This window comes from Macrobrachium rosenbergii, chromosome 41, assembly GCF_040412425.1.
Source record: "Macrobrachium rosenbergii isolate ZJJX-2024 chromosome 41, ASM4041242v1, whole genome shotgun sequence".
Taxonomy (NCBI): Eukaryota; Metazoa; Arthropoda; class Malacostraca; order Decapoda; family Palaemonidae; genus Macrobrachium; species Macrobrachium rosenbergii.
In genome coordinates, this window is record NC_089781.1 from 36,225,772 (window position 1) to 36,239,426 (window position 13,655).

General features: G+C 50.0%; 1 protein-coding gene across 1 annotated transcript; it reads left to right on the forward strand.

Annotated features, from left to right (window-relative positions):
• The first annotated feature begins 923 nt into the window (after positions 1 to 923).
• On the forward strand, positions 924 to 7,640 carry LOC136827085 (uncharacterized). The gene is made up of 6 exons (XM_067084839.1): positions 924 to 978; positions 3,995 to 4,607; positions 4,766 to 5,372; positions 5,494 to 5,750; positions 5,963 to 6,788; positions 7,167 to 7,640. The coding sequence occupies exons 1-6, from the start codon at positions 924 to 926 to the stop codon at positions 7,638 to 7,640; spliced, it is 2,832 nt and encodes a 943-aa protein (XP_066940940.1).
• Positions 7,641 to 13,655: the final 6,015 nt, after the last annotated feature.

The window sequence follows — 13,655 nt, forward strand, 5'->3', positions numbered from 1 at the left end:
ATCGATTGGCTGCCTTGGCACTGGCACTGGCACTGGGGCAGGGCCTGGCACAGGGCTGGGCTTTGAAATCTGCGTGGAAGGAGGTGGCCACTGCACAGAGTACTCAGATGGCACTGGCAGTGGAATGAAGGGAGGCTCTTAAGAATTACTCATGCCTAATGAATAACTTGAGGGGCTTGGAAACCCAGGTTGTCTGAGGAGGAGGTCATAACCTCCAGGATTGTAGTTTGCTATGTGGCAAGGTTGTAGATTTTAGATTTATGAGGTCTCGTGACTCTCAACTGAACAGTAGGAAGTATCATTTTAATTTGATTGATACCCTCAATTGTGATGAGTTTACGTCTGTTAATGTTAGCTCCATAGGGAACCTTTTCCTTCCTTATGAGGGAAATTTGTGCACCAGAGTCATGAAATGCCTTGACCTGGTATGCAGGGTAGCTGGGTAGCTACCTGGAGGGGGTGCCACATATATGGGACCTTCGGATGGAGGGCCTAAAGATTTAGAATTTGTAACTGCCAAAGCAATGGCAGGTGTACTTGATTTATTAGGGCATTTTGCCCATTGGGCAGTGTGCTCATAAACTTTGCAATCAGGGCAATAACTCCTGCTACAATCTTTGCTTGGAGGGAGCAGGCCCTTTACTTTTCCCAAGAGCCAGATGGGGCTCGTTGGGGCAATATCCACACACTGGTTTCTATGGGGCTTGCCCATGTTTGAGAGGGTGCTGAGAGTTGGTTGAGGCAGGTGAAGAGGGATATAATTTTCTTCCATGGGAACTAAGATGAGGATGATTGGTGTCCCAGGTGTCAGCCCAGTGACAGCACTCAACCACCGTCTTAGGCGCCTTGTCACATAGTCACATAGATGGGTGGTGAGAGCTGGCGGGGCATAAAAGACGCCCCTGAGCTGGAAGAGTTCGAGGATGTCCTCCACACTAGTGGCATCTCTAGGTCTTTTTGAAGATCCACTCAGACCAGGTTTGGCCTGATTCTTTGGGCATATTTCTCCACCTTTTCCTCCAACAGTCGGGAGTTATTTCAAAAGCTTTTATAATGGCTTGGAGGACAAGGGCAAGATTTCCTTGATCCTCAGGAGAGAGAGCATTGAAGGCAATGGCATCTTTCCCTTCAAGGTGCCATCCCAGGATCAGAGACACTTCTTCAGTAGAGGGCTGATAGGCTGTCAGGACCTTTTCAATATGGTTGAGCCAGGCATCGGGCTTGGCTTCATCCCATTTCCTTATGAGGGAGCTTACACTGTTGAGGATTGACTGAGTTGCTGTGTTGTACATGTCATGAGCTGCCATTACCAGCTGATGAGCTTTTCCTTCTCCCTCTCCTGTTGCTCTGCCTCTTCTCATTTCTCCTAGGCTATTCTTTCTTCCTCCTTCTGTCTTTCTTTTTCCTTCTCTTGTCTTTCTGCCTCTTCTCGTTTCTCCTGGGCTATTCTTTCTTTCTCCTTCTCTTGTCTTTCTGCCTCTTCTCATTTCTCCCGGGCTATTCTTTCTTTCTTCTTCTCTTGTCTTTCTGACTCTTTTTGTTTCTCCCGGGCTATTCTTTCTGCCTCTCTTTCCGACTTGGCATTGTCTACTCTCTCTTGGACCCAATCCCTCAGGGCTTGTCCTGACAGTTCCATGTCCTTTCCAGCAGACATGTAGAACTTGAAGTCCTCATTTTGCTGGCTCTGGATGTCGTAGACATCTTGAGATAACACTTATCTGGGCGTGACCCTTTAGATAATCAGTATGCCTGAAAAGACTCAAGTTTGTTCGTGATGAACTGGTTTTAAGTATGTTTATAAGACTTATATAGTTTGTTTGTGAAGAATGAATTTTTAATATGTCTCAATAAGTCTTATTTTGTTTGTGATGAACGGATTTTAATGTGTCTTGAAGACGTAACTGGATTTTATGACACGCATGGACTTGGCTGGCTGTAGCGTAAAATTAAGGCGTTACGGGGAATGAGGGTTTGTGCATGTTGAACGTGGTTGATTGTGTTCCTGAGAACTTAGGGTTTGTGCTAAATGAGCGACTTGGGGTCTCATAAGGCTCAAAGTTGTTCTAATGAACTAATTCAGTATGTCTAAGAAGACTTAAGGTTGTTCTAATGAACTTTAATAATCAGTCCCGTAGGACTTTAATGTGTGTGAAATACACGAATATAAAGTCTCAGAATGGACTTGGATTTTTCAGCACAAGGTTTAATGCAAGCCCTAAATAATGTTTTGCAGAGAATTGTCAGAGCTGGCAGAATTAAAATAACAGGCTTACGTAGAATTGGATACCGCTTAATATGCTTTTGAATTTACTTGCTCACATAAATAGTCACAGTGCCCGAAGGAATGCTTATGCTGGCGGTGGCAGCAAATATTATAAAATTGCTCTCGGCAAATGGGAAGTGGTAATTCGAGAAATTCGCAATTAAATGCGAGAAACAATGTACCTGGCTCCTCAGCTAAGAGAGAAAAAAAAGTGCATAAAATGCAATGAGAAAAGAATGTGCTTATTTCAAAAGCACAAAATGAAAACTTGGTAGAATATGACGAGTACACACACACAAAAAAATCCTTAGTTTACCATGCACGGGCCAATTTTTTGCTAATGATATCTCACGTGCTTAATGGAGAAAGGAAATATTTACTTTATTCTAGAGACCTGATTTTGTTTACTTTAGCGAACCCATGGGACAGGGGACAGTTCAGTACATGCACACGAAGAAAAACAACAAACAAATACAGCAAGCAAATACAACGCAGTCTCGGCTTAGCTGAAACCTGGCTGAGCGAAGCTTTGCGCAAATTTTAATGAGACGACCAATAAATTTCGGAAGATTTTCCCCACTTATGGGGTAATGAATGAATGGATGCTTCCTTTTTCTCACGGTTTGTTTACTAGAAAGATTGAATGTAATTTACCATGTGCATATCTTTTATGGAGGAATTTAACAAATGTGAGTAATAACCACGATTTTCGGCTCACATGGCCTGAACAAATTTTTACAGATTTATGAGATTTATTCAATAAGGAAGAATAATATCTTTGCCTAGCGAATTCCTAACCTCTACGAGAGAGAGAGAGAGAGAGAGAGAGAGAGAGAGAGAGAGAGAGAGAGAGAGAGAGAGTATCCTATCTCCAGCGATATGAAAATTGCTGGACTGGGTTAGCCTGTAAAGTCCCCGCTGAGCAGGTTTTCTGTGGTGACGACCCGTTTTCTTTGCCCCTACGATTCGCCACATCTGGATTGGTGGGTCTCGTAGATCCAATCATTTAAACTGCGTATCTAATTATTTACCTATCTCCAATTTGTTCATTATGTATTCCTCTTTCTCAGGTATCAGATTGTCTTCAACTCAATTTCCGCCCATTTGTATAACTCAAAGTGTATTCATTCACTGTATTTATTGTTAATTGTTGTCGACCTCAGGTCACCCTTGTTCTCATTGTATTCCACGGCGTGACATCAGTCTGCCGCTATATAAACCGCCTGGGTTACCAATAAATTAGCAGTAACCTTATCCTGCTCGTTTCTTTTGCACCTCTTAAAGTGGTGACCCCGGAGTGGTTCCCGGAGCCATTATCGGACTCACACGGCGTCTCAGTCTTGGCTCCAGGAACTACCCACGCCCCTAGTGGACTCACAACAGTGCTGTAACCAGCGTTCGGGCGTGATGACTCTCGTCGGCAAATCACCAGCGTCATTAGCGGACTCACACGGTGCGCTTCCAAGCGCGTTTTGACGCAAGTATCCCACCCCAATTAAGAGGGCTAGAGCGACCATGGACGCTGACCTCCCCTCCCTCGTTCAGTTAACCGCTAACCTCGCGGATTCAGATGTCTACCTCCCACCCACGTCACCCACGCCCTCCCACGCGCTGAGGCTCTCGCGCTCCTCCACTCCGCTGCCCACGCCCCGCATGCTTCCCTGACCGGGCACCTGTCCGGCAGGACAAGCAAGAGCCGCTCTTGCCATAAAGCTGCCACCTTTCACTCAGGGGAACCCGTCAGCGTGGCTGTACAGGGTCGAGAGTCAATTCAGGTGGCGGAACTCAATGACGTGGTACTGCAAGCTGACACAGTACTCAATTCCCTGCTGGAGGAGGTCTACAAGAAACTCGTCCCGTGGGTCTCCGCCAAACGCCCCCTCACCTACCACCTCCTAAAAAAGTCCCTCCTCGAGACCTGCTCCCTGCCGGTCGCCGAGCAGGCCGCCTGTGCCCTCGACCTCGCCGTCAGCCCACGGCAGGATCAGAGCGTCACAGAGTCATGGGGCATGATACAGGACCTCCTCACCCTCCCTGACACCGATGGCAGTGGAAAGCAACCTGATATAAGCCTGTCGCGGGAGCTGCTCCTCTGTCAGCTCCTCCCGGAGGTCTGCACTCAAATCCCAGAGCCCTATGCCATGCCCCTCGAGGTCCTGATCCGCACGGCGCAGCAGCTTACTGACTCTGTAAAGGCAACGAAGCGGGCACCAGTGCCCTCAAACCTCATCAGCGCCATCCAACAGGTGGGGGGCTCAGAGGAGGAGATAAGTGCCGTCGCCAGGAGGCGCCCACCGTCTCACAGCAGGTGGAATCCACTGGGACCTTACTATTACCACAGTCGGTACGGCAAGGACGCCCGGAACTGCCAGCCGCCGTGTGCATTCGCCCGTCCAAAAAATGGGGGAGGCGGCGGCCAGCAGGACAGGCCGCCATGGCAACAGAAGAACCCAGGGGCCCAGAGCCATTAGGCTTCTACGTCCACGACACCGTCTCCGGCAGGATGATGTTGGTCGACACAGGGGCCGTTAGATCAATCTTCCCGCTGTCCAGAGAGGACGGCAAGCGATCACCGGACCCAGCTGCCTTCCTGACGGCAGCCAACGGGTCCCCCATCCTCTCCTACGGCACCAGGCTCCTGTTGATCTCCATCCTTGGCCAGAGGTATGCCTGGGACTTTGTAGTCGCAGACGTGAGGACCCTGCTCCTGGGTGCGGATTTCCTTGCCCACTTCGGGCTGGCAGTTGACGTCAGTCGGAAGTGCCTCCTCGACACCAACTCCTGCCAGTCCCTCCCGTTAGCAACGGGACCCAAAGCGCCTACCATCTGCTCCGTCACCCCCCACCAGTACTCACAGCTGCTGAAGAAGTTCCCGGACGTATTCAGGCCCGAGCTCCGCCAGGTACCAGGGGCCCCAGCTAAACATGGCATCTACCACCACATAAAAACAAAGGGCCCCCTACACACGCAATGTTCCGAAGGCTTCCAAGAACGCCTTCGCCGAAATGGAACGGATGGGAATATGCAAGAAGGCCTCCAGCCCGTGGGCCTTCCCTCTCCACATGGTGCAGAAACTGGATGGCTCATGGAGACCCTGCGGCGACTACAGGCGACTCAACCTCGCAACGGAACCTGACCATTACCCCCTGCCGAACATACAGGATCTCACAGCCTCCTTCCACGGGGCCAAAATATTTTCTAAGTTGGATCTTTTGAAATCTTATTTTCAGGTACCAGTTGCGCCAGAGGATGTCCTGAAAATCGCCATCATCACGCCTTTCGGGTCCTATGTCTTCGCCTTCTCCACCTTCGGCCTGAGGAACGCAGGGGCGACTTTCCAGCGGCTCATGGACAGCATCCTGGGGGACTTGAAGTTCTACGTCTGCTATGTGGATGATATCCTTATATTTTCCAGGTCCCACAAAGAGCACCAGAGGCACATCCAGGCAGTCCTGCAGCACCTGCAGGAGAATGGCCTCGTCGTAAGGTTCGACACGTGCACCTTCGGTGTCCAAAAAGCTGACTTCCTGTGCCACGAGATATCCCCGGATGGTGTCCGCCTGCTCACATCTAAGGTCGCGGCCGTCACCAGGTTCCCCGTCCCCACCTCCATCAAGGCCGTCCAGGAGTTCCTCGGGATGGTGAATTACTACAGGAGGTTCATCCCTGGGATCGCACACACCATGGCCCCCTTGACAGAAACCCTGAGGGGCCAACCAAAGTCCTTAGTGTGGGGACCCAGCCAGCAGCAGGCCTTCTCCCTGATGAAGGCCGCCCTCGCGGAGGCAACCGCCTTGGCCCACCAGGACCCCACCGCTCCCCTCCAGCTCACGACGGACGCCAGCAATGTCGCATGCAGAGCCGTCCTGGAGCAGGTTGTCGATGGCGTCCCCCAGCCCATCGCCTTCTTCAGCAAGAAGTTCAACCCCGCAGAGGCCCGCTACAGTACCTTCGACAGGGAACTCTGCGCAGTATACCGGGCAGTCCGGCACTTCAAGTTCATCCTGGAGGGCACACCCTTCACAATCTACACGGACCACCAGGACGCATGGTCTTCCAGAAGCAGCGACACCTCGTGGCCATCGCGGAGTTCATCTGCTCAGTCAAATACCTCCCCGGCAAGAAGAACCCTGTGGCAGACGCCCACTCCAGGATCGAGCTTAACGTGGTGCAGCTCGGGATCAACTACAAGGACCTCTCCAGGGAGAAGGCTGCCGACCCAGAGACTCCAGCCTACCGCACCGCCATCACGTCTCTGAAGTGGAGGGATGTGCCCCTCGCCCCTGGGGGCCCAAATCTCCTCTGCGATGTCAGTACCAGCCAGCCCCGCCCCCTGGTGCCCACCTCCCGCACCCACCAGGTGTTCGGCGTCATCCACGGGCTGTCCCACCCCTCCAGCAGGATGACGGTCAAGCTGCTGTCAGAGAAGTTTGTCTGGCACGGAGTGCAGAAGGATGCGAGGACCTGGGCGAGGCAGTGCCTGCAGTGCCAAACCAGCAAAGTGGGCTGTCACACCGAGTCTGGGGTAAGCAAGTTTCCGCAACCGGGGCGGCGGTTCGGCCATGTTCACATCGCCATTGTCGGGCCCCTTCCCCTGTCAGGCGGGGCCAGATATCTCCTGACGGTGGTCGACCGCTCAACAAGGTGGCCCAAAGCCACACCCATGCAAGAAGCCACTGCCAGTGCGTGCTCCGAGGCCCTACTCTCCAGTTGGATCAGCCGCTTCAGCATCCCTGACCACATTACAACCGAATTGTGGTCCACCCTGGCACGGCTGCTGGGGACAGCTCATCACACCACCGCCGCCCACAACCCCGCAGCCAACGGCTTGGTCGAGCGTTTTCACAGGTCTCTGAAGGCGTCCCTCATGGCCCGCTGCACCACTGAGGATTGGAAATACCAGCTGCCGTGGGTCCTCCTTGGGCTGAGAACAGCCCTCAGGGCTGACGGTGACCCGTCAGCAGCTGAGAAAACCTATAGCGAGCCCCTCATAGTCCTGGGTGAGCTAGTGACAGAGGACCGCCACAACCCATCTGTCCAGAGGCTTCGCGACATAGTCGGCAAGTTCGCCCCCTGTAAGCGTACATATACAGACAGGTTGGTCACCTTCATGCTGCCCGGCTTGTCCTCCACCACCCACGTCTTCGTCAGGGATGACGCCGTCCGCCCCCCACTGACCAGGTCTTACAGGGGGCCCCGCTGCGTGCTGGAAAGGAAAAACAATGCATTCCTTCTCGCCCTGCACGGGAAGAACGACTGGGTGTCGGTAGACCGCATCAAGCCCCTCCCTCCTGGAGGAGGACACAGATGCCACCACACCACACCACACCCTCCGCCTGGACAGTCGTCGCCTCAGCCGGCCACCTGTAAAAAGTAGACATGCAGCCGCCCCCGGAAGCACCCGCCCACACCCACAGCCAGCCGCCCCCATGCACAGTGTGTTCCCCTGCTGTCTTCACGTAGCCGCGGCACCCTTCAGCGCCCCAGAAGATACGCCGACTAATCAGACGTTACCCACGTCTTGGGGGGAGTATTTGTAAAGTCCCCGCTGAGCGTGTTTTCTGTGGTGACGACCCGTTTTCTTTGCCTCTACGATTCGCCACACCTGGATTGGCTGGTCTCGTAGATCCAATCATTTAAACTGTGTATATAATTATTTACCTGTCTCTAATTTGTATATCGTGTATTCCTCTTTCTCGGGTATCAGATTGTATTCAACTCAATTTCTGCTCATTTGTATAAATCAAAGTGTATTCGTTCTCTGTATTTATTGTTAATTGTTATCAACCTCAGGTCACACTTGTTCTAATTGTATTCCGCAGCGTGACATCAGTCTGCCGCTGTATAAACCACATGGGTCACCAATAAATTAGCAGTAACCTTATCCTGCTCGTTTCTTTTGCACCTCTTGAAAGGCCACGTGGCTGTAATGTGTGCCTAGCTAGTATTTCAGGACTTTCAAATTGTCCTTATCACGTGGACAAAGGAATAAGGGCACTATTCCTTTTATTGACTCTTCACTGAGTGTCGCTCCCTACCTTCCTAGTTTTAAAACATGCAGCTAACATGCGATAGCACAAAAATCTTGTGTAAAGGTTAATAACTCTCTCTTCTTTATAAATGGGATGCATGCATGTGTTCTAACAATTCCTAACTCTATTTCAGCCACGATTGTGTTCATACCTAACAAAAAATAAACACAATAACACTGTGGAAATCGATCACTTGTGAGCTTATAGGGGAATTTACGCTAATTAAGAGGGTTCATTTCTTATCTCGCATTCAGCTCTTAGCTGATAACTGCATGTTGCCAAAAGGGGTAAGGACTCAATCTGTGACGTTGCAGATTGCGAGATCTTAGGCAATAGGGTAGCCAGTGTTTTAATATTAAAGCTAGGGCCTTGCCAGATTAATGAGGTATACTAAGATGATACGCAACTTACCTTAATTACCACAAAAATCTGGACTCTGCCCTTGGGGACAGCTAAAATTACAAACAACAAAATACACCTGAATGGCTACTCCAAGGGGGAAGTGATTAGATAAACTCTGGGGCTTAACTTAATTCATTATATTTACAAAAGAAAACACATCAGAAGAATGGTAGCGTAATTCTGGGGTAATGAGGTGAGAGTAAATGACGGGGAATTTCCTGGAGGGAGTATATTGGGTTTCCCGCTCCAAAAGGTGCTGAAAACGAAGTAGTGAGGGCCGCTACACACACAAAGTGACACGCAGATCCACAGTTGGGTAGTCCTATCCTGCAATCGAAACACTCACGGTTACTTAACCGAACTAACACTATAATGAAGGGATCAGGGAATTGCACAGAAGATGCCTAGACTGAACTCGATTCCAGTGACTCAAACATCAAACGATTATGTCACTCTTCTCGTAAATGCTTTGCAAATTAAACAGCACAAAATAAAAAGCAATACAGGTCTCACTGTAATTATATCGCACTAATGAAAGAAGGGAACACAGTTGGAGGAGAACAGGAAACGTGGCTGATTTCTTAGGATTCACGAAAATAAAGTTAATTTATTGAACCTGGTACTTTACCTTTCTTTAATATGAAAAAATTACTGCAAAACAATGAGCTGAAGTTCTCTTCTTATGAGGGCCAGCAGTCTTGTCTCAGGGGTGTGACGGTTGGGAATGGGTGTGGAGAGCGGGGAGAGGGGGAGGCTTCCCGAGATTAATCTTGTCACAACGAAAATTACTTTGGGGATGACTTTAAAATATTATTGCAGTGATGCCACATTATCATAAAAGATCAGGCAGTTGATTCTTCTTTTCAGGTAGGCAAACATTATTTTGGGACAAGAAGCAAAGTTCTGGTAATCTATCTATCAATGGTATGTTAAACAATGTGCATTTAAGATTTTATTTATGTCTGACAATTCTGAGGGATAAACGCTCCTCTTTACCAAGGCCCTTTATAGCCAACGAGGGGAGGGCAAGGAATTAATTACAACGAAAATTACTTTGGATACTGCCAGCCCATAGATGGCAGTTGATAGATGGAGTTCACTCTGCCCACAATGGAATAGCTGCAGGCAGCATGGTTCCAATTTCAAAACTGGCATGGTTCCAATTTCAAATGGCGCGCACGTGGTCAGCCCGCCAGCTGGCCTGCCTCGGGCGATGATTGGCTCTGGTCGGGTCCGCACCTGGAATTAAGGGATTTCCGACAGCACTTTGGACAAGAAAGGCGTTTAAAGGGGTTTTCCCCCAAAAAGGCAGTGGTGAGAGGTTTTTAGGGGCGAATTTCCTTACAGTGAATCATTCTAAATTTACCTTATTGAGTTACTTAGTCCTTTTACTTTAAATTATTGCGGGAAAGGTGCCATAGGAAGGAATATTCTTAATAATATATATATTCAAATACATTAACTAGGTCGTCTGTACTATGACGTTCGTGGTATACTCGTATGTACATAAATATTGTCATCATAATAATATTAAACAAATCTTATGTAACAAAATAAATATTATCATTATTATTATTATTCAGTAGATGAAACCTATTCATATGGAACAAGCCCACAGGGGCCATTGACTTGAAATTCAAGATTCCAAAGAATATGTTCATTAGGAAGACGTGAGAGGAAGCAAAGGGAAATACAGAAAGATGAGATCCCACTTATAAGTATTAAAAAAGAAAAAAAAATTAATAAATAGATAAATAGATAAAAATGTATTAAAATGCAACAAGAATAGTATTAGGGTAGTAATGCATTGTATTTTCGCTTGAACTTCTGAAGTTCCAGTTGCAAGACATCCCCTGGGAGGCTGTTCCACACAGTCCAACGGTGTGAGGAATAAAGGACCTCTGGAACTGAGAAGTTCGACAGCGAGGCACATTTGGTGCTGCTGTTCAGCGAATGTGGTTGCTCTCAGCAGATAAAGGGGACCAGGGATCAATTGTGAAAGTGAAAGATTTCTGTTGAAATACAGCTTATGAAAAAGTGAAAAAACAAGAGACCATCTGTCGATGGTCTAATTCATAACTGCTACCACTGGGAAACAGAAACCTACCGCCACAAACCACTCTATCTAAAAGAGATAAATCTCTGGCAGAAGCAGACATCCACACTGGAGAACACTATTCCAGTAAAGGAAGCACAAATGACCTAAAACAGGTTGCATTACTTAAAAAAAATTATGTTGAAAGTATAAATAAAGGTCAACAACGTCACTGAAAAAAAAAAACCGCCGGAAACAAAAATATAAAAAGTTACACTTTAAGACCATTATATTGTAAAGTCTCTGCTGAGCAAGTTTTCTATGGTGACGTCCCATTTTCTTTGCCTCTACAATTCGTCACACCTGGCGTGACGGGTCACGCAAATCCAATCATTTAAACTATGTATATAATTGTTTACCTGTCTCCATTTGTATATCATGTATTCTTCTTTTGTAGGCATCAAGATTGTATTTGACTTCAATTCTGTCCATTTGTATAATTCAAAGTGTATTCATTCACTGTATTTATTATTAATTATTATCGACCTCAGGTCACCCTTGTTCTCATTGTATTCCGTGGCGCGACGTCAGTCTGCCACTATATAAACCGCCTGGGTCACCAATAAATCAGCAGTACCTTTTTCCTGCTCGTCTTATTTTGCACCTCTTAAAGTGGTGACCCTGGAGTGGTTTCCGGAGCCATTAGTGGACTCATACAGCGACTCAGTCTTGGCTTCAGGAACTACCCACGCCCCTAACGGTCTTACTATGGCGTTGTAACCAGCGTTCGGGCATGATGACTCTCATCAGCAAATCACCAGCATCATTAACGGACTCATACGGCACGCTTCCAAGTGCGTTTTGATGCGAGTATCCCACTCCAATTAAGAGGGCAAGAGCGAGCATGGACACAGACATCCCCTCCCTCATTCAGTTAACTGCTAACCTCACGGATTCGGATGTCTACCTCCCGCCCATATCACCTGTGCCTGCCCCCATGCTGAGGCTCTCGCGCTCCTCCACACCCCTGCCCGTGCCCCGCACTCTCCCCTGCCTGGGACCCTGCCTGGCAGGACAAGCTGCTGAGGAGTTCCCTGACATGTTCAGGCCCGAGCTCCGCCAGGTACCAGCCAAACGTGGCATCTACCATCACATAAAAACAAAGGGCCCCCCAACACACATGAGATTCTGGAGGCTTCCCCCTCGACGCCTTCAGGAGGCCAAGAACGCCTTCGCCATCACATCCCTGAAGTGGAGGGACATGTCCCTTCCCCCCGGGGGCCCAAATCTCCTCTGCGACGTCAGTACTGGCCAGCCCCGCCCCCTGGTGCCCGCCTTCCACCGCCGCCAGGTATTCGACGTCATCCACGGGCTATCACACCCCTCCGTCAGGACGATGGCCAAGCTGCTGTCAGAGAAGTTCATCTGGCATGGAGTGCAGAAGGATGCAAGGACCTGGGCGAGGCAGTGCCTGCATTGCCAAACCAGCAAAGTGGGGTGTCACACTGAGTCTGGAGTAGGCAAGTTCCCGCAGCCAGGGCGGCTGTTCGGCCATGTTCATGTCAACATCGTCGGGCCCCTTCCCCAGTCAGCTGGGGCCAGATATCTCCTGATGGTGGTCGACCACTCAACAAGGTGGCCCGAAGCCACGCCAATGCAAGAAGCCACTGCCAGCGCATGCGCCAAGGCCCTACTCTCAAGTTGGATCAGCCGCTTCGGCGTCCCGAACCACATCACAACCGAGTTGTGGTCCGCCCTGGCACGACTGCTGGGGATAACTCATCACACCACCACGGCCTACAACCCCACTGCTAATGGCTTGGTCGAGTGGTTCCACAGGTCCCTGAAGGCGTCCCTCATGGCCCGCTGCACCGCCGAGGATTGGAAATACCAGCTGCTGTGGGTCCTCCTCGGGCTGAGAACCGCCCCCAGGGCCGACGGCGCCCCATCCGCTGCTGAGAAAACCTACGGCGAGCCCCTCGTGGTCCCGGGCGAGCTAGTTACAGAGGACCACCACAGCCCATCTGTCCAGAGGCTTTGCAACATAGTCGGCAAGTTCGCCCCCTGCAAGCGGACATATACCGACAGGTCGGTCACCTTCACGCCACCCAGCTTGTCCTCCACTACCCACGTCTTCGTCAGGGATGATGCCGTCCACCTGCCACTGATCAGGCCCTACAGGGGGCCCTTCCACGTGCTGGAGAGGAACAACAAGGCATTCCTGCTCGCCCTTCATGGGAAGAATGACTGGGTGTCAATTAGACAGCGTCAAGCCCGCCCTCCTGGAGGAGGACACAGACGTCACTGCACCGCACCCTCCACCTGGACAGTCGTTGCCGCAGCCGGCCCCCCCGTATAGTTTGATACAGTAGATTTGGTGGAATATTATGAGTAAATGATCGGAATGCTTGCATGGCAATGCAAGTAGTGGTGATTGTACATGAACTGAGACAACAATGGTTAGAAAGAAATAGAAAGGAATATTGTATGGTAGAAGTTGCGTTCCTTCGAGCGATCGCCACTGACGCACATGAGGGAGAGAGAGAGAGTGGGATGCTTTGTTGTCTTTTGTCCAATGGCTGACTCACACGCATGTGTGCCCATAGTACCGCCATGCGGTCCCTTACAATACTCCCCCACCAAGCAAGGCCTCGATAGCGGAAATCGTCTTGCTGACAATTCGAATGGGTGAAAAGGGCTCGGGCTTTGGGTGGGCAGCAGGTTGAAGGGTGACGCCGGCCAGCAGGAACTCGAGAAGGACGGCAGCGGGTTGAAGGATGACGTCGGCTGATCCTTCGGTAGCCAGGTCAATGGGGATGGCAGCAGGCTGAAGGATGACGTTGCCTGATCCTTCAGTAGCCAGCTCGAGGGGGACGGCAGCAGGTTGAAGGATGATGTCGGCTGGTCCTTCGTTGGTCAGCTC